The 22,057-nt window shown below is 41.4% G+C and overlaps 1 protein-coding gene across 1 annotated transcript in view; it reads left to right on the top strand.

The window, feature by feature from the left end:
- The window catches only part of plcl1 (phospholipase C like 1), a 109,853-nt gene extending 88,370 nt beyond the window's left edge, over positions 1–21,483 (top strand). Inside the window, exons 8-12 of the mRNA XM_086144826.1 lie at positions 4,897–5,259; positions 6,359–6,562; positions 14,708–14,783; positions 15,395–15,504; positions 17,278–21,483. Of these exons, the coding sequence (XP_086000952.1) occupies positions 4,897–5,259; positions 6,359–6,562; positions 14,708–14,783; positions 15,395–15,504; positions 17,278–17,475 (951 nt within the window). The 3' untranslated portion in view covers positions 17,476–21,483. The remainder of the gene's footprint in view (positions 1–4,896; positions 5,260–6,358; positions 6,563–14,707; positions 14,784–15,394; positions 15,505–17,277) is intronic.
- Positions 21,484–22,057: the final 574 nt, after the last annotated feature.

The raw sequence follows: 22,057 nt of genomic DNA on the forward strand, positions 1-22,057 counted from the left end.
TCTCCTCAAACTAACATCCCACCTGCAGGGCATAGCTGTTAACAATATTGAGCACCACACCTTCGATTTCCAGTTTCAGACTCATAAGTCTATCTGACATTCTTTTCACCTCCAGAACATTCCTAACAAACTCCTGTTTCAAGATAACTCATACTCAATCTCTCTTCTTGTCAGTACCATGATAGTACAACTTGAAGCCTGCTCCTAAGGTTCTAGCCCTACTACCTTTCCACCTGGTCTCCTGGAAACACAGTATATCAACCTTCTTTCTCTGCATCATGTCAACCAACTCTCTACATTTTCCTGTCATTGTCCCGATATTCAAAGTCCCTACTTTCAGTCCAAGACTCTTGACTTTCCTCTTTTCTCTGCTTCTGAGCATGCCTTCCTCCTCTCCTTTTGTGACCTACGGTAGCCCAGTTTCCAATGGTATCCTGTAGGTCTTTGGTACTCATTGCGATGTTAACCCAAGCCTTGACTGTCATCTGGTATGATCTGGTTATTAGGTTTGATTTGCATGTTTAGTCTTTTCATTATCTGGTATGTTTTTTTTTTTGTACATGCTTACATGCTTTCACACTTTACTCAAATACACACACACACACACACACACACACACACACACACACACACACACACACACACACACACACCACACACACACAGTATCTTGTCTGCACAAAGCACACGATATGTGTATTGTATTTGTGTTGTATTTTTAAACTAATGATCAGCGTGCTTCAAATTCTCTTCAGTGTCATCTCGAGCTCCAACCATTATTCGAACAAATCCTTTGCAGGTGTAATTAAATAAAATCACAGTGACATGAGACAGTTGACATTAAGCCGATCTCGTCAAATGAGATACTGGATTTAATCCCTCAGCAATTAGGGTCATCGTAACAATACAAATATTAACTCATATTACAGCGAGTTAACACAGTTACTTTTGGAGGAAACAACAGTTGGGTGGATTCCTGACCAGCGCAATCGGACAGCAAAATCTGAATGGAAATATAAAGATTAGGCCCAAGGAAAGCGAGGGCTGTTAATGAATTTGCGCAGTTAGGGAAAACTGGCGCACCTGTTGTTGCATACTTTTTGTAATTTGGTTTATGCAGAGCTCTTAAAGCCAGAACCCAGGTCACTACAACCAGCTTAACTTGAAGTTGTGTTGGTGTCTGCATATTAGTGTGTTGTATTGAATCAAGTGGTAATTTGTACCATGGTAAAGTGTGTTTACTCCTTGTACCACCATGTGGATGAATATGCAGAGACACTCTCCTGACATTATTTGTCCTCCCACTCAGAATTGTGTCTGTTTCTGCCTGAATGTGAAGGTTGTTATCGTCTTATTAGCTGGGGGAAGGTAACAACCTCTGAAGGTGCGAAATGTAGTATTTTATCCAGCATCCTAGTCGCCGGACGCAGGAACGCTCTTTCTGTCAGAGCATGTAATTTAGATCAGCTCACCAAGTGTCACTTAATAGCAGGGAATCTTGTCTGAACTTCTCGGCTGTATTTCGAGGCAAAGTGATTGCACCTTGACGCTGCAGGCTGTAAAGGCGAAGTGTCTTTTGCTCCCAATCAGAGCTGACCCTGTGATCCTAAATCAACAGCAGATGAATAATAAACACATCTATTTAAATTCCGCCTCTTTTTCAGATGAAAAGCATCTAAAAGCCTATATAGGCAAAGTGTACTGAGTGCAAATGACTGCAGTACTTTTAGCTGTCTGTGATGGGTTGTTTTTCCGAGGATTCTAAATAAATCACATTGTTTTTTGTATTACATGATAACATTCTTTAGTTTTCCTTTGTTGTTCGGCTCTGAGAAAACCAGTTTACTTTGTATAATTAGAGTAACTGAAATGTGGATGAAGAGTTTCACTAATCAATATTTTTCATGAAAGACAAATAATGAAAAATATGAATAGTCTTTGGTTTAGCTGTGTCTAACTGCTGTAATTTATCCTGTTTTCAGCCGAGGCTGGCATTTTTGTTTTTTTTTTAATGTGAAAAGGCTTATATTTACGTCTGTGCTCCACTTGCCAAGGTGGAGGAACATTCATTCACTAATTAGGCAGAAATCTGCCTCCTCAGTTGCAGGAGAATCAGACAAATGAACCCCCCTCGATCCAAAGTTTATATTTTCCATTTCTGAATCATCTGCAATTTAGTTTGTGTGTAAAAGCCCATGTTTTTTCATTATCTGATATGTGGCTCACCATCCCACTGCAAAATAGAATGGTAGTATAAATTGTTTCAGTTAAAGTACTTCTATTGCAGATGTTAATGATCAATCAGTGTAGTTAACTCACCTCTTTATTCATAACAACCATATTCATGCATACCTGTATATACGCCTTACCCACATGCATGCATGTACATACACATACACATGCATGCATGCATACGTTATCATACATACATTGTCATCCTTATCGGCAGTCACTGGTAGTGGAATATGGCAGTCCTTCTTGGTCCTTGTGCATCTTCAGGTGTTGGAAGAACATAATCCTGAACCAGACTATTCTTGTGCAGTGTGGGCGGGGGAATCTGATGTTTGTATTGGGGTGTTCGGGCTAGACCACCCAAGTCGACCCTTCTTTTCTGAAGAATGGTGGAGGTCATAGGATATAATGCAGCAACCTCATGGACAGTTTTTCTCCTACTTTTCCTGCTTTTTAGCCATGGCTTCCCAAGCCTTGAGATCTTTGTGGCACTTTTTCAAGCTTGTTTTAATGTTGTCCTTGAGCATCTTCTTCTGGCCTCCAGGGACATGTTTTACTTCTGCAAGCTGGGAGGAAAGGCATCGTTTTGGGAGGTGGGTGTCTGACATTCGGACAACATGGCCAATCCATCTGAGCTGTTGTTGAGCGATGGTGGCAGTGATGGTAGAGATGCATTTTGACATTTGTATGGCGAGCCCCCCAATTTATCCTAATGATTTTATCGAGGCATCTCTGATGAAAAGCCCCAAGTGATTTTAAGTGCTTGCTGTGTGTGCTCCAGGTCTCTAACCCTAAAGATGTATGGGGAGCACTACTGCTTTGTTGCCTGGAGGCCATGGGTCTCAAAGACTGTTTCTGAGCTTTGAGAAAGCCCTACCGGCACAGCTGAGGTAGTGGTGTATTTTATCATTAATAGCAATATTTGATGACAGAAACTTGCCAAGGTATGGAAAGTGGTCCACATTATCCAGACTAGTGTTGTGGAGTGTGATGTTTGGGGAGTAGAACAGGATTATTACTGTTTAGTGAGAGCTGATAAAGAATTTGGGTCTTTTTTTTAATGGTTAGACCAAGCTGCCTGTTTGCTTTTGTAAAAGCAGATAAAGTACACTGCAGATCCTCCTCTGATTGTAATACAAGGCCATTATCATCTGAATACTGCAGCTCCATGATGGATATAATGGTCGTTCTAACTTTAGCCATGAAATGGTTGATGTTATTCAAGATGTGGCTTACACAGATGCAGTGGCCCTAACCTATTTTAACTGGCGTAGTTTTCTTACTCTTTTTTTTTTTTTTTGCAGTTTACTGGGTACTTTGTCAGTGGAGAACACTAAAAGCAATATCTCGATATTTGCGTTTTTCTTTGACAATGACAAATAAAAGTATTGATTGATTAAAGAGTTGCCCATCAGTTCTGTAGATGTTTTTGACTCCCTGAGGCGGATGTTGATCCCTAGGGTAGAAAATGGCGATGATTAAATTTGGAAATAATGCTGGGGCAATGGCACACCCCTGTTTGACTCCTATGTTTTCCCTGAAGGGTTCTGTCTTATTAGCAGTGCTACTGGGTACAGAAGCTAACATGTTGTCATGCAGCAGTCTCAGAAGCCCAGCTGTACTTTTCTAAGCATCCGATTTCACCAGAACCAGGCAGAGGGCCTGACAGTTCACCGAAGGCTTTGGTGAGGTCTATGAAGGCCATATATAGGAGTTGATTTTATTCCTCTTATTTTTCATGTAATTGGCAAGCAGTAAAAATCATATCTGCGGTGCGTCTGTTTAAACTGAAGATTTCTGACAAGTGGGTAATTCTGTTGGCCAAAATTCGGGTTGGGACTTTCCCAGTGGTGGAAAGTAGGAAGATGCAACTGTAGTTTCCACAGTCTGCCTTGTCTCCTGTCATTAAAATTTAGGCCAATAAGACATCCCTTAGTTGGGCAGGGATTCTCTCTTCCTCACATTTTCTGAGAAGCAGGGCATGGATGTCAGGTCCACCTTCCTTCAGTACTTTTGCTCAGATGCTGTCGGGTCCAACAGCGTTGCAGTTTTGCATTTTTCTCATAGCATTCTGTACCTCTTCCAGGTTGGGTGGTATTCACATGTTTTCAGTTATTGGTTGTTGAGGGAACTTCTTTCAGGCCTCCAACTGTGATAAGGGAGCTTCGTTATGCTTTTCCACCTGTTTTTTAATGCCTCACTGTCTTTAACAAGCCTAAGTCCATCTGAAGATCGAAGGGGAATTAGGCAGTGGTGGCTGCAGCCATATACTGGCTTTAAAAAAAGCCCCTGGTATCAACAAATGCGACAACGAGTCGGCAAGTACCGGAGCCGTCTTTGTCGATCATTCATTTTCGGTTTTCCTGACCTGTGATTGGACAACTGCTCCTGCTTTGGCATCGGCACATACATGCATACATACATACATGCATACATACATACATACATACATACATACATACATACATACATGCATACACGTGTCTGTTCTGATTCTATGAAGAGTTAATTGGATTGTACGAAGAGATAAAATGTTCAAGAATCACTGTCTATAGGAAGGCTTTACCATTGATTTTGTGTCCTTGATTTAATCAATGAATGAATGCTTCAGCAGGCGACTGACACCCTCCCAACACCACCACCCCAAATTCCCCCTGTTTTTAGGTGAACATGCCGGAGCTGGCCTTGCTGCGTTTTGTTGTCTTGGATGATGACTACATTGGAGACGATTTCATTGGCCAGTTCACTTTGGCCTTTGAGTGCCTTCAGTCTGGCTACCGCAATGTGCCCCTGCTGGGGCTTGCAGGAGATCCCCTTCCCCACACCAGCCTGTTCGTCCATGTTGCGATCACCAACAGAAGAGGGGGTGGGAAGGCCCAACGCCGAGGTCTGTCGGTGAGGAGGGTGGGACGTCGAGGGAGGGAGTATGTCACCCTGAGGCACACTGGCATTAAGGTGGTGGATGAGACCTTCAAACTGGCCAGCGCTCCCCTGAAGGAGGTGATGGATCTGCGGGAGGATGCACAGGTAAGTCAAGTCAAGTCAGATTTTATTTATATAGCACCAAATCACAGCACAATTTCTTCATGTAGCAACACTTTTCATGTAGAGCACGTCTGGACCTCACTCTGGAAAATAATTTCCAAAAACCCAACAGCGTGAGCCTATGTTGGCATAACTTGGGGCTAGGCTAACCCGAACTATTAAACTTTCTATAAGCTTTTCCTAGAAAAGATGGGATTGGGTAGGAGGGTTCTGAGAGTTTGAGATTTGTGGCTTCATAGCGAAGAGAGAAAGAGAACAACAGACAGAGACTGAAAAGCAGAGATTGTTATAACTTGACTATTTTTATGTTAACTATATTTATATACTTTCATTTTTTTCCGTAATCAAACATTCTAATGGACTTGGCTTAGCTGGAAGTATGTCATAAGTAGTCTTCTGTGGATTAATCCACAACCACCCAATCATTGTTCCATTTGGACTGGTTTTGGTGATTTTAAATTTAAAAATGAAAGTTTTTTACACCACGAGGGATGATTATTCATAGTAACCGTCATTGGTTTTTGGAAATGTAGGTTAGACAGATAAATCAGTCTCTCTGTCTTCTCTGTCCTGGTGCCATAAGTCCAGCTGTGGGCTCATCTGCCACAGCCCACTATGATTATTCGTCATGTATTATGAGTCTTTCTCTCTCTCTCTCTCTCTCTCTCTCTGTCTCTCTCTCTCTCTCTCTCACACACACACACAAGCAAACACACACAGGTGGGGTGGGATAATCGCTCTGCCAGGTGGTGAACATATTGAGGTTCTTATCTTTTGTGTGCAATAGTAGATATTTTACCTTCACAGTGACCGATAAAATTCTCTTTGAATAGATAAACACAAAACTGCTATTTATTTGTATTTTTTCACCATCCCCATTGGAATTCCACCCAGTTTTGCTGACACACCTGGATCAGTTATAGCACATTCAAAGTGACACATCTCTTTGAACTTAACTAAACTTACCTCTGGAAATAAATGTTAGCTGTGCCCTCCCCCCCCCCCCCACCCCCCCCACCCCCGACCTCCACAACACCTTTCTTTTTCCTCCCCCCTTGTAATGTTGTGCATCTTGTTCCAGGGCATCACCGCCAGTTTCAAAGAGCTGTGTGGGCTCCCCACAGTGGCCAAACTCAAACAGTGCATTGAGAGCCTCACCACCAGGCTGCTGAGCCCCGAGGGTACGATGGGGGCCACCATGGTAATGAAGGATGGCTACCCTTGTCTGGAGTCTCTGATCAACCTGTCAGAGCAGACACGAAAACTGCTTGCCGCCTACAACACGGTGAGTAATACTGCAGTAACACTACACCTTCGGCTCTCAAACTACTCGCTAAACCGACTGAACGCTGAGTTAAAGCATTAAGAAACAATACATCATCCAGTTCCTTCAGAAAATTGTTTTTAGAAAAACACTGTAATTCATTTGGATGTTCCACACTCCATTCCTTTAGAGCAGCAGTCGGGAAGCTATGGCTCGCCATATATGGCTCTTTTGGTGACTGTATATGGCTCCCAGACAATTTTGAGTTGAAAATAAAATCAGTTTGGAACTGATTTTAAAATACGTGTTATATTTCTTTATAATACTGTGTCATTTTAAAGTATACAGAAATTAGTTTGAAATTAGGATAAATTTCACAGGTCACCCGATGGTCGGGTCGGGCACCAATGGCTTCCGAGCATGTCTGGGTCATTGTAAAGGTGATGAAATCAATTTTATCAGATATACAACTAGTTTATCAGCTTCAACTCTTGTAACGGAAAAGATGGCGAAAAGAAAAAAAAGACAATGATTACCGTGCATTCCAAGCTGTGTGGACAGAGGAATTTACATTTGGATCTGTGGTATGACTAATATGCAATGATAAAATTGCAGTGATGAAACAATTGAATATAAAGCGGCACTTCGAACAAATCCATGCTGCACCAGAGGTCACATTTAAAGTAAGACATATTTAATTTATTATATGTAAAAAATACTATATAGCTCTCAATGAAATATATTTAGAAATATTTGGCTTGTATGGCTCTCCCACTCAAAAACATTCCTGACCCCTGCTATAGAGCATTTGAAAAGTCTATTATGCCATTGACGCTTGCAGATAGAAAAGAAAGTTAAAGAAAACAAGGTAAAGAGACAGAACACGTGAGTTCTGAGCCATGAAATCTCATGAATTCATTTATCGTCTATACGCTTATCCACTCCGGGTTGCAGGTAGATCTCAGCTGTGATTGGGTAAGGGAAGGGGTTCGCCCTGGAATAGTTGGCTGTCCGTCACAGGGCCAAATATTTAGACATAAGCCATTCACTCGCTCACTCTCATGTCCTGCTGATTTAGGGTCTTTCCAGGTTTTTGGACTTTTGGTGGAAACCCCACAAAGGCACGGGGTGAACATGCAAATGGTTGCCTGTTGGAATTAGCCCAGAGACTTTCTTGCTCTGAGATGGTAGCGTTAACCACTGCACCCTCAAGCAAGATCCCTTTTCCTTAAACGTTATACCGCTTGGTTTTCTCTAAGACTATCTGGAGAACTAACTTTCTTTCTGCAAATTCAAAGGGACACTAGTAGTTTGCTCTTTTAATCCTCTTTTGAATGCATAATGTTGTTAAATTGTAAATGATAGGCTTTAGTTAGGTTAGGTTAGTTTAGGTTTGTTCAATCCCAGGAGATATTGAGATTAGATATGAAGGATAATCGGTGTCACAGTGTATCAGTGCTCAGCGCTTTCATCATAGCAAGTAGGTCCCTAGTTGGATTCCGATAAGGGGCCTTTCTGTGTGGAGTCTCTGTGTTCTCCCCGTGTCTGCAGTGTGCACAGTCCAAAAAGATGTGTGAATGAGTGAGTGAATGGTTGTATGTATCTGCATGGGGCCGTATGATTGACTGGTGATCATTTTTTACGGGAATTCAAATTTGACCAGGGAGGTGCTTAGTTAGCTCTGACAATAACGCGGAACCTTAAAATAGTAATGATAATATATTTTTTAAGGATTTCTCAGCATTTAGAAAAATTCTGAGCCAAACTTTTACAAAAATATTGTTAAATTTTTATATTTCTTTTTTAAGAAAAGAAGAAAAATAAAATGTGAGCTGAAATTATACTCCCTGCATCCTTCTGGAGGACATAGATTTGGGCTTATTTTATTCTTATTTTAGGCACATGTGAATTGATGACAACACTGCATACTAATGAAACTAATTAGTAGTAGCAGTTTATAGAGGCAGAGACTTCCAACCGCCACGTTGTTGCTGGGGTGATGGAGATGATGATGAATTCTTATGATGGATTGCACAATGTTTTTATTCCTGTGAGCGCTTTGCAAATCAGATAAATATTTATGAGATATGTAAGAAATGCAGAGGGAGTTGACCAAAGGTGGGAGGCTCATTCAAATGAACCGACAAAAAGGATTGTTGTTCATTCAGGGGTGGGAATTAAATCCCAGATGTGAAGTGTTGATTAAATATTGGTAAACAATTGTCTTCTGCTGATTCAAACGAGGGGAAAAAGTGCAGACACGGTGGAAAAAACAAATGAAACATTTAGTTTTATAATACGACTGCTGTTGGATGCAGTCGTTTTGCTTTCTGTTCTGAAACAATTACAACATGGTTGAATAACATGCAGTGAGTGCTAAAAGACACTTAAAGCACCTTGCTAGTCACTCTCAAAGAAGTAGGGGCTAAATACCTAAAACATAAGATAAGATAAGATAAGATAAGATAAGATAAGATAAGATAAGATAAGATAAGATGAGATGAGATGAGATGAGATGAGATACGATACGATACGATACGATACGATACGATACGATACGATGAGATAAACTTTATTCATCCCCATCGGGCAAATTCTTTTGTCAGAGCAGTGCAACAGTTGTTCACAGTTGTTCTTCTTGAGATAGTCACCGAAATGTCCTTAAAATCAACTTCTGGTTTGTTCAGACAGACCTGTGAATATTAATTTGTTCATACATCACCAGGACATCGTAGGGCCACATATACAGACATACAACCATTCACCCCCTCATTCACACATTTAGGCAATTTTGGGTTCCCCAATGAAAGTGGTGTTTCCACACTGAGAGGCTCCCTGTTGGAATAAAGACCCTCTTACTGTGAGGCAAAAGTGCCAACCACAGCATTTTGCCCATGGTAGTCATAATTGAGGACTTAACTGTAAACAGTAACCTTATATACCCGCAACTGTAAAAAGTAGTTCTGAAGATAAAGGAAAACATTAAAGTTCTTGTATTTTTTGAGTAGTTTGGAGGTGGAGAAGAGTTTTAAATATGCAAAAGCTTAAATTCCCTGGATGATGATGATGATATTGATGATGATAGTGAGGACTGTAGGCTAAAAAATGAGTCTGGTAAACAAGTTGAATACTTTCTAGTTGGATGCTTCGTCAGGGCAGAGCTGAGGGGAGTAGTTCATCACGAAATAAAAATTTGCTCATCCCCAGCCTGTGTTTTCCCTTACCAATATTATGTGATTTATTTATGTTTTTTTTTTTAATCCATCCCCGGACCTTGGAGTTGCTTAGAAGGTTCATTGGAAAGAATTGGAAAAATTGCCCTGAATCAGTGAGTGAGTGATGGTTTCTGTCTGTATATGTGGCCCTGTGATTGATCCAGGGTGTATCTTGGGCTTTTGGCCCAACTATTTCTTTATCTGGATAATTGCAAGTAAAAATTCAGTCAGTTCTATGACAGGAAAGGAGCTTTCTGATTTTGAGTCACTAAACTAGCAAAAGATATAAGCCTTGTGGATGAAGCCCCCTTCATGTGGGCATAACAAAAGTGAATTATATGCAAACAAAAACAGCAACCCCTTAGCTTGTGCTGGAAATAGAAATATAGTTATGAATAATTTCACCAAAACATCTCTCAAAATCTTTCACAATGATGCTTTAACCTTGATGACCTGAAGCTGTGGGCGTCTTGCAGAACGTTTGCGTTTCTCAGTGTCTTCAGCATGAATACGTCCTCACAAAAATCGACCCACAAACAACAACCTACACGCAAGTACTCAGTCCTGTGGTGTTAAATATACAGAAAGATACTCTGAGGTGACATACATGAGACAGTCACCCACACTCCTCTTCAAGCGTAAGTGCAAAACACGCACACATACACATACACACACATGCGTGCACACCAACTGCCAGCTGCATCTCCTCCCACTCTTATCTCCACTTGCATCAGATCAGGAGAAATCTCTCCCACCTGTTTCAGCACTTTGCTATCACACCTACACACATCTCAGCGCAACCATCACTCCATGCTTGGACATGTCAGAGTCACCATTGGCGTTTACATAGGATCCCAGCGCACACACACAAACTGTCACAAACATTGCAAGTCTGAAGTCAGTCTCTCCGTCCGTCATGTAAAATAATACTTATTGTAGATATTTTCAGCTTTACTTCAAGTTTTAGGTTAATGGAAATCAATAACAGCCTCAGAGCTTCTTTTTCTTCTTTCGGCTTATCCCGTCAGGGGTCGTCACAGCAAGTCAACTTTCTCCATCTAACCCTATTCTCTGTATCCTCCTCTCTCACACCAACTACCTTCATATCCTCTCTCACTACATCCATTAATCTTCTCTTTGGTCTTCCTCGAGACCTCTTGCCTGGCAGCTCCAATTCCAGCATCCGTCTACCAATACATTCTCTATCCCTCTGTACATGACCGAACCATCTCAGTCTGGCTTCTCTGGCCTTCTCTCCAAAACATCTAACACGTGCTGTTCCTCTGATAGACTCATTCCTGATCCTATCCATCCTGGTCACTCCCAAAGAGAACCTCAACATCCTCATCTCTGCAACCTCTAGTTCTGCGTGCTGTCTTTTGGTCGTAACAGTTTCTAGTCCATACATCATCGCTGGTCTCACCAGTGTCTTGTACACCTTTCCTTTTATTCTGGCTGAAAGTCTTCTATCACATAGTACCCCTGACACTTTTCTCCACCCATTCCAACCTGCTTGGACCCGTCTCTTCACCTCTTTTCCACATTCTCCGTTGCTCTGGACTGTTGACCCTAAGTACCTGAAATCCTCCACCATCATGATCTCCACTCCCTGTAGCCTCACCGTTCCACCCGAGTTCCTCTCATTCACACACATATATTCTGTCTTGCTGCGACTAACTTTCATTCTTCTGCTTTCCAGAGCATACCTCCACCTCTCTAGATTTTCCTCTACCTGTTGTCTGCTCTCACTACAGATCACAATGTCACTCGCAAACATCATGGTCCATGGGGATTCCTGTCAAACCTCATCTGTCAGCCTATCCATCACCATTGCGAACAAGAAGGGGCTCAGAGCTGATCCCTGATGGAGTCCCACCTCCACCTTGAACTTCTCTGTTACCCCTACAGCATACCGTACCAGTGTCTCACAGCTTGCATACATGTCCTGCACCAGTCTAACATACTTCTCTACCACTCCAGACTTCCTCATACAATACCAGAGCTCCTCCACTTGGTACCCTGTCATATGCTTTTTTAGATCTACAAAAGCACAATGTAGCTCCCTCTGGCCTTCTCTGTACTTTTCTATTAGCATTCTCAACACAAATACTGCATCTGTAGTACTCTTCCTAGGCATTAAGCCATACTGCTGTTCACAAATGCTGACTTCTGCTCTCAGTCTAGTTTCCACTACTCTTTCCCATAACTTCATTGTATGGCCCATCAACTTTATCCCTCTATAGTTGCCACAATTCTGCACATCCCCTTTATTCTTAAAAATAGGCACCAGCACACTTTGTCTCCATTCTTCAGGCATCTTCTCACTCTCTAAGATCCTGTTGAATAATCCAGTCAGAAAATCTACCGCTGCCTCTCCTTGACACTTCCACACCTCCACAAGTATATCATCAGGACCAACTGCTTTTCCACTCTTCATCCTCTTCAATGCCTTCTTCACTTCACTTTTACTAATTTGTGCTACTTTGTGGTCTACAATAGTCCCCTCTTCTACCCTTGCCTCTCTTTCATTTTCCACATTCATCAGCTCTTCAAAGTACTCTTTCCATCTTCCCATCACTCTTCTAGCATCTGTCAATACATTTCCCTCTCTGTCCTTCATCACCCGGACGTGTTGTACATCCTTTCCATCTTTATCTCTCTGTTTCACCAACCTGTATAGATCATTCTCTCCCTCCTTATTGTCCAATCAAGCATACAAGTCATCGTACGCCCTTTGTTTTGCCTTTGCTACCTCTATCTTTACCTTTCGCCGCATCTCCCTGAACTCCTATCTGTTCTCTTCAGTCCTCTCAGTATCCCACTTCTTCTTGGCTAACCACTTTCTCTGTATATACTCCTGCACTTCCTCATTCCACCACCAAGTCTCCTTATCTACTTTCCTTCCAGATCACACACCAAGTACTCCTCTACCTGTCTCCCTGATAACACAAGCTATTGTTGTCCAATCATCTGGAAGCTCACCCTGACCACCCAGACCCTTTCTCAACTCCTCCCTGAAAACCATGCAACACTCCTCCCTTTTCAGCTTCCACCACTTTGTCCTCTGCTCTGGCTTTGTCCTCTTCATCTTCCTAGTCACCAGAGTCATCCTACGAACCACCATCCTATGCTGTCTGGCTACACTCTCACCTACTACTACTTTGCAGTCACTTATCTCTTTCAGGTTACCTCGTCTATACAAGATGTAGTCGACCTGCTTGCTCCTACCTCCGCTCTTATAAGTTACCCTATGTTCCTGTTTTTTCTGGAAAAAGGTGTTCACTACAGCCATTTCCATCCTTTTTGCAAAATCTACCACCATCTGTCCCTCTGCATTCCTATCCTGGATACCAAATCGGCTTATCACTTCTTCATCCCCTCTATTGCCTTCACCAACATGTCCATTGAAGTCTGCACCAATGACCACTCTCATTTCTGGGAATATTCTGTATCACTTCATCTAACTTATTCCAGAACTTCTCCTTCTTTCAGTTTCACATCCCACCTGCGGGGCATAGCCACTAACAACATTGAGCATCACACCGTCAATTTCCAGTTTCAGACTCATAAGTCTATCTGAAGTTCTTTTCACCTCTAGGACATTCCTGACAAACTCCTCCTTCAAGATAACTCCTACTCCATTTCTCTTCCTGTCAGTACCATGTTAATACAACTTATAGACTGCTCCTAAGCTTCTGGCCTTACTACCTTTCCACCTGGTCTCCTGGACACACAGTATATCCACCTTCCTTCTCTGCATCATGCCGACCATCTCTGCCTTTTCCTGTCATAGTCCCATAGTCCCTCTCAGTTCCAGGCTCTTTCCTTACCTCCTCTCTCTCTGCTTCCGAACACACACTCCTCCTCTTCTCCTTGTTCTTGTTCTTCGACCCACAGTAGCCCAATTTCCATTAGCACCCTGTAGGTCATCAGTACCAATGGCGGTCATTGTTAACCCGGTCCGCGACCGATCCGGTATGGTATAGTTTTGGTTGACTCGCATGTTTGGTTTTGGCAAAAGTTTTACACCGGATGCCCTTCCTGACGCAACCCTCTGCATTTATCTGGGCTTGGGACTGGCTCAGGGAGACACTGCTCCGTGCCCCCCCAAGGCAGGCTTGGAGAGACACGGGCCAGTGCCGCCCTGAGGCTGCATTCAATAACAGCCTCAGAGCAAACTTTAATATTATCAAGATCTTTTATTAAAGATGATGATTTTATTCACAAACAGGTTCCAGACAGACCTAGCCTATAACAAAGTGTAAATTATAGTAGTTAACGTCAGTGAAATGTAAAAATAACGTAAGTATCAATAGGGCAGTCATATTTTAGTGCCAGACGAATGCAAATCCAAATATTGTATGTTTTGGACCGACTATGCATATATGAATATTGTGTGTATTGCTCATAATGATTCACTGGTAGGACTAGTAGCCTCTTGATCACAGGACCACATACGGGGACATGCGATTATTTACTCCCCTAATTACGTGTCATGTAGTGACTTTCACTCTTATTCAGACTTCTTGAAACACAAGAGGGTCCCCGGTCAGAATTGAACCTTCTAGCTGTAAGTGCTAGCCAATGTACCACCAGGCTTCCCAACACAGTATCCATAATACATGTAAAGTACATGTCTGGAAAGACATGAGTATGATCAGCTAGTTATTGCAATCCATCATAAAAATGCTATAAAAAAGACTGTGGAGGCAGTTATTTTCATTAAATGATCCCCAGATTGTATTTTGTTTGCCAGAGTGATATATATTCTTTTGTTTTTCCAGGTCATAAATAGAAACACCATATATAGACCTATGGATGTTCATATGATTGTATATCTCAATTCCCTTGACTCCTCGACTCAAAGCTGTGAGAGTGAGGAGGGTTTGAGCAGCACGCGGTGCACAATTATCTGAAGGTTAACATTCATGCTGCTGTTTTGTTTTTTCAGATGATTGCCGCCCAGAAACAGCTGATTGAGAACGCTGATGGTGTTCAGGAGAGGATCTCACAGGTGCTGAGAGAAGGTAATGATGAACGCCGCCAAACCAACTGATCAAAGCAAAGATGGCAGTTGGCAGTATGCTTATTTCATCCCACCTCCACAAAAATTCACCAAATAATTGAAAGATTGATTAAATGTCACACAGCCGGTGATCCTGAGGATTATTTTGTGCATAAAAAGAAAGGGAATACACACTGGTTATCCTGAGATTCTGGAAAAATTCAATATTTCAAAGGAATGTGGAAAACTCTCTCTGCCTGACATTTTTTTTCATAATAATTCTGCACAAGAAAGCAGTTCTGACCCTTATTAATCCTTTGGATTCTGTGAACATTTTCTCACAACATGACAACAGTTGTGAGGCAAATATTTATCAGTGTGGAGACCAAACTGGCTTATTTTTAGATCTTCTCACAGCCTCATACAACACCTGACCTTTCAGTGCCGATGTAAATGTTATGAGGAATGGCACTTTGCTACAGTGTAAAATATGCTAATCTCCATCCACCAGCCATGTCGAGCCATTTGTTGACAGTTCCCTCTGGCTGTTTTTGTGTTTGTGGTTGTTGTTGTGTCACCTCTTAAGCTGATGTTTAACGTTGACATTCCGTCTGGGCCCTCTGTGTCTTGCAGGCATGGACTACCACGAAGATCTCCCTCGGCTTGGAGAGAAGGAGGGCCTGAAAGGACGGAAGTTGAGCAAAGCTGTGGAGAGTTTCACTTGGAACATCACTGTACTCAAGGTGCTGGGAGTCACATGCACAGATTCTTGACCCTTCTTATTAGTCACAACATTAAGTATTTTCTCTCCAGCTGTTTGTATTCAGGCTTTCGTTGCTGTCAGTACAAAGTTGAATAGTGGTTGTTATCTGATTGGCTGCTAAGGCAGTAAAACTGAACCATAAATGCTGTATATAAACTTGGCAAGATCATATTTTATTAAATGTCTGAACTGAAGAATAATGTTATTTTTGCAAATGAGGGAAAATGTACCCTCTGCACTGGAATCACCAAGGTTCTTCTTTGATTTACTAAACAAGTTTTGCAACACAAAGACCAATCCATGGTCTTGTCCAACCGTCAGCTGTGTTGGACAGTTCGCCGAATATGGTCTTGCTTAAGAAAATACGAACAAAAAGATAAAATTTACAATTTAAATACTCCCTTAACTGATTTGACTGAGCATTTTCAATATTTAGAAAATACGCACAGAAAAAGGAAAATCAAGGTCAGGTCAGACTTTATTTAATTTGGTACCAAATCACATTCCAGCTGTCTCATGACATTTTATATGTAGATCTGGATCTTTATGAGCAGATCTGGACAAGTACCTAAAGGAAGAGTTTTCTTGAGGCCAAATGCCAAGTCAAAGTTTGCTTCTTTTAGCTTATACTTCTATCATTAAATAGTCAAGTCAAGTTAAATTATTTTATTATATGGCGGTAGATTGCAACGCAATTCCATGTAGAGCAGATCTGGACCACCTTCTTGAAAATAATACAGAAACCTAACATTCCCCTACGAACAAGCACTTGAGACAGCAGCAAGGAAAAAACACAATCTCATATCACTTATAACAGTAGCACTAACAGTTACATGGTAATCGCTGAAATGAAACAATATTAGATTTAATATTTATAAATGAATAACAATGGTGGACACTTGGCAGGACCACTGCAGTAGATGAAGCCTGGGAACCTGTGAAATGAGAGAACCCAAAGGACTTGGTTGGAAACTTGAGGTTATTATCTTGCATTAATGAAGAGACATGAGTGCAGACAGGATAGTAACAGAGTTTGCAACAAATTAAAAAAAAATGGAATTTAAACAGATGATGCTAGAAATAGATGACAGCATCATGTAAGTCTTTTCCACAGGATGTTAAATGTCAGAATTGCTGGTGTTCAGACCCTGACTCTGAACTATTTCCATCTGTAAATAGGATAGCATGAAGTTGATGCATTTTGACTGTGAAGAGGCTCTTTATTGTTTTGGAATACTTTACGCTCTTTCCCATTAAGATGCTTTTCAAAAATGGTTTATGAACAGTGTATATTTAATATCTTGTGCTATTTTCAGTGCTTTTGAACCCCTTGCCATCCATCAATTCTCTTCTATTTGAATGGACGTTCTTGGGAAATCATGTTGCTCTTTCGAGTTGAACTTTAGATCTGACTTGACATTTCTTGATAGCTACGTTTAACACTTAGCCTCGTCAAATAAAAACGCCTCATCAAGGAGTGTTATTTCTTCCCTGTCTTGGTATGATTTACTGCAATTTCTCATCTTTATGGTAAATATCCATTTTTGTGTTTTTTTTTTAATTTGCACTCCAGCTTTATTTAACTGAATGAGAGGTCATGGAGGTCAGGGACATTGAAACCCCAATATTTGATCCTTTTGAGCTGTACATTCCAGTTTCCTGTCGAAACTAAGCTGAAGCTTTCTGTATATCTGATATTTTTGTATGGTTCCAGCAAACTTCTCAATAACGCTCCCCCTCTCCCCCCTGGCAGGGTCAGATCGATTTGTTGCGGGGAGCCAAAATGGATTCCTTGGATGCTCTTAGGCAACTAGGCCTGGCCTGCGAAGCCTGCGGACTCACCTCCTCTTCCAACTCCTCATCCTCCACATTCTCCACGGCTGAGCTGCACTACACCTCACACCCTGTGGCTGGGCGTCGGAGCAGCACCCATGGCAACGGACGCATCTAACATGCCTCTGGATTGAACGCACTGCCAAAGATTAAAAGGGAGTGGAAGGGGAACATACAGGGAACAATGAGGAATGAATCTGGGCTTAGAAGGCCTCAGTTGAGACTCAGGATATCTTCTCTGGCAGGGTGTTTTCCTTAATCCAGCATGGTCAGAGCACAAACAGGCCCAGAGCTGAGCAGCTTTCAGGCCTATTGAAGACTTATGGCGAGTCCACTGGTTTATTGAGGTCCAGCCTGTAGAGGCCTTTCATGAATGTCTTTACCCTGAAGTGGAAGAGTTTTTTTTTTTTTTTTGATTAGGGAACAGACTGAAACTCAACATTGTAACTCCTGTACCGCCAAGTTACAGTTTAGATGTGTGCTAGGATGGAGGGACTGTTGAGATGGTGGCTTGTCACTTGGAAAAGCAGCAATTGTTGACGTTGTTTTGATTTTGACAGAGCTTAAATATTGGGGATGGGCTGACCTTTGTTAACAACAAGAGTAAGTTTTACCAGTAGCCAGGTTTGTGTTTAGTCAAAACAATTGTACCATAATCTTGTTTTTGTTTTGACAGTCCTCCTCACATTCACCCTCACACACGTACATGGCCTCGGCATACTACAGTTCATAAACCTCAAGACAAAACTGCCTCTGGGATAAACAGATAGACCTCCATTAAATAATCATATTTAATGAGGTTTACTATTTAATGAGGCACCTTGTTCTTAGATATTTGCTCCCATAGCTACGGTTTTCTGGCAGTAGGAGGCTCGTTTCCTGTTTCCTGAAACGGTCATGGGAATGAATTGATAAATGCTTAAAAGGTGCAGGCCTGACATATATTGACATTCCTATTGGAAAGCGTGTCATCGCCGGTGTACATTTTGGCCTTGCAGACAAACACATGAACATCCAAAGCAGCAGCAGGTATACTTCACCCAACACCATCCAGACCAGTCTGTAATTATTACTGGCTGCGGCTGAAACACGAGGACCGAGGCCAAGTGCAGGACAGTCGTGGTAACTGGAGAGGTTATGGATGTTTCTGATACCGTCATAAATGTGTGGATCGCATAACCTCCTTGCCATTCCAGAATGTGGGTCAATGGTTCCTGCGACAAAGTCTCTGTGCAGACACTAAAAACCAACATCTGAATGATAAATTGAAGTATAACTTAATGTACTGACTGAAAATTGTATAATTAATGTCATAACTCAGTGATGCTTATAAATGTGTGAAAACAACAAGAATAATGTACAAGGTGCTACTGATGACAGCTCATACTGTAGTTGTACTTACCTGTTAATGATGGCTGTTTACGTGCCGATAGCAACCCGGAGTTTAAATGTGTGTCTTCTTCATGCCAGAAAACCCCCAGTACGTGCTTTATGACTCAGCTTTTATATTTTCTGTCATGTATCCTGTAAACCCTGCATTTTTGCCGACCAAGTAAGCATCAGTGATCAAAAAAACAAAAAAAACCAACATCCTTGAATGTTGCACAGCTTGGAGATACGGTCGAGTTTCAAATCCTTTTTGCGGTTTTGTTTTCCAGCTTTATTTAGCACTCAGTTCCGCTCAACCCCTTTAGACCTGAAAGATCTGTTGGCTGTTGAGGTCATCATCAGATTCCAGGTCAAGGTCAATTCAATAAGAAAGTCCTTTTTACTTACTAATTTGTAACTAATGAACAAAAGATGTCACTATAAAGTTAGTTTTCTGTGTTTGTGACCTGGAGATGACGAGTTTCCACATCACTAGATCTGGCTGAAACAGTTTGTGATGTCATAGATCTTGCACAAAGTGAAGAAAACAGACACAGTAACGTACATAAAAACAGCATTTTGTTGTGATTCTCTCAACACTGAGAACAACAGTGTAACAACCTGCTGAACAGAAAAGGACATTCTGTCAACATAAGGGTTTGATGTAAAAAGAAAAATCTGTTTTGGACAAATATTTTTTGGCGAAGAGTCTGACGGAGACTTCCTTGAATAATCCCTATGAATTGGTGGAGATGATCAGAGATTACGGCTGAGAATTGGAATCTGACGAATTAAAAAAAAAAAGATGGGAAAATATTGAAATATGATGATCCAAATAAGGCTTACTAACCTCTGAAGCTCTTTCAAGCTGTCATGCAGGACTATAGTATGCTATGAAAGCTATCTTCTTTGCTACACAATGTTTTGTTGCCTTTCATTAGTCTTTATACTGATTCCGTGTTGTTATATAATTTCATCCCTTCGCTTTTCTTGCATCCTCCGGCGGCTGCAGGTGAGGGTTAAGGACAGCATCATGAAGAGGGAGACATTTGTATGTGAGCGTCTCAGAGAAGGCCTCTGAATGCAGGTGACAGAAATGTGAGAAAGCTAATGGGCCTTTCTTCTGGGGGTTAGAAAATAATAGGGCCTGATGGTGGAGTAAACTGAGGCAGTGCGGGGTGTCTGGGTGGACAAGCCTGCCTATTTGGCTGTGAGTAATTGACAAAGTGACCGCCCACATCTTTTTTTGGTTTTAGTAATAATATTGTGAATCACTGGAGGCCTTGAGACATGTGCGCCATACGTATGTCTGACATGATACCACGGTAGCCTATCGCCGGCCTCTCCTCGGCATCACTGCCATTTCCATCCCTCACATTTGCACTGCAGCACAGGGTCTCTGCTGCCCCTAAGAGGCTAACACATGTATCCAAAGCTCGTCAGAGGAGTCCTTTGTGGAGATCTGCTTACCTGGGAGGAGGATCCCTCCGCATCAATGATGCATCAGCCCCAGTAAAACATACCTCAGTATTGGCTTTCCATGCTCCGGTTTTGCACACTTGCGGATACGGGGAACACAAGTGGGTCAGGGTGTTAATCTGTGGTGGGATTCGTTTACCTGAGACATAGTTGCGGAGGAACAGGGTCAGCAAGGGAGCAGGTTGGGTAACTAATTAGGTCCATTTTGGTTTAGTTCTTTAGTTTAGTAATTCATCAGGCTCATGCTTTACCTACAGAGACCAGGGGGGAGGCAGTGACACTCCATTGGACGACGCACAAAAAAAATTAAATCAAAGTTGACAGCTTGTTATCTCAATGGTAACTGACCTTTACGGTGTGTATCACAAATCCAGACCAAGCTAGGTTTTTATATGGTTGACTATAAATCTTATAATTATAGCTGCATGCTTTATATCATCCTATGAGAGTCAGCTTTCAGAGATTTAAACAAGTGTCTTTGAACATCCTGCTCAGGCATTTTAATTTTTTTGGGATGTGACTGAGTGGATCAGCATTTTTAGCACCAGCACCACACCTAGCTCTCTCGGTAATGTTTTGATTCTTGGCTTCTGACGAATTTACACCTTATGGGTATTTTTTTTGGAGAAGGCAGCAGCAAAATCAGGAGCTGAATCCATTTTTTTTTAGCATGGAGCTGTTTCTCTTCCTTATTGGGGGAAGCGGTTTCTCAATCACTACAGTGCTTTAATATCTATGTTATGGACCCCACTGCAGCAAAGACAAACTGGCCTCGCAATGCCTCCTCCGACCATTATTTGCTTTTAATTTTGAGTTTCCAGTGCTGCAAGCTGAGGATGCAGGGTGCTGCTCCCTCCCCCCCTCCCCGTGTCTTAACCTGTAGGCCTGCCCGTACTCTTCAGTGCGTGATGTTTCTTAGTCTACTTTTGCAGATGTGTGTTCAGATAGCATTCAGCTAGTTAATTGGAAAAAACATGTCTGTCTTTTACACCTGCTCTGGCAGTGTAGATGAAGCGATGTCAAACTTGGAACTGTTTGATGGTATTTTAGGTTGTATACTACCTGTGGTATCTGCAGTGTGTGTGTGTGTGTGTGTGTGTATGCCCGTGTCTATACTGCTAACCTTTAATCCAGTGTTGTTTCCTCAACTGTTCTTACACTCTGTGTTTTTTTTGTAAAATAGTAATGACCAAACAAAGAAAAATATTTATTGACATGTATTTTAAAAACGAACAAATCAATATAATGAATAAAATGGACATTGCTTTTATTTTGAAAAGCTATTGTGGTTTCTATCTGACCAGTAATCAAATATAATAAGAGTGTGTATCCCAAACTAAATAAAGTTATGTTTTTTCTGACCATTCTTGTCATTCCTTCTGCATGCTGGTGTGCGTTTTCTTCTCCACCTGTTATCCACCTGCATCACAGGGTGCAAACTACAGTTGAGTGGATGGTAAAAGTGATGAATGAAGCGAAAATTCCATCAATCCTGTCCAGCAGACTCTTTGGGTCAATTTTTTTGAATTCAGAGGTCATTGTTGGCTACTATTGGCTCACCCAGAGGATCTATTTAAATTGTTCAATTACACAGGTGATTCTATCTATCTCACAGAGCTTTTTTTTGCTTAGAAGTCTGATATTATCATTATTATTTTAATTTATTATTATTATTATTATTATTATTATTATTGATAATAATAATAATAATAATAGTAATACTAATAATAATGATAATAATAATAATAATAACAATAATAATAATCTAGATGTTATGATCATCCCTCCATTGAGCTTAGATCTGTCCAAGGTTTCTGCACTGGTAGTTTCCTCACTACTCTTGCCAAGTGGTT

This window comes from Fistularia commersonii, chromosome 4, assembly GCF_037954325.1.
Source record: "Fistularia commersonii isolate RoL2024-O1a breed Wild chromosome 4, RoL_Fcom_v1.0, whole genome shotgun sequence".
NCBI classification, from domain to species: domain Eukaryota; kingdom Metazoa; phylum Chordata; class Actinopteri; order Syngnathiformes; family Fistulariidae; genus Fistularia; species Fistularia commersonii.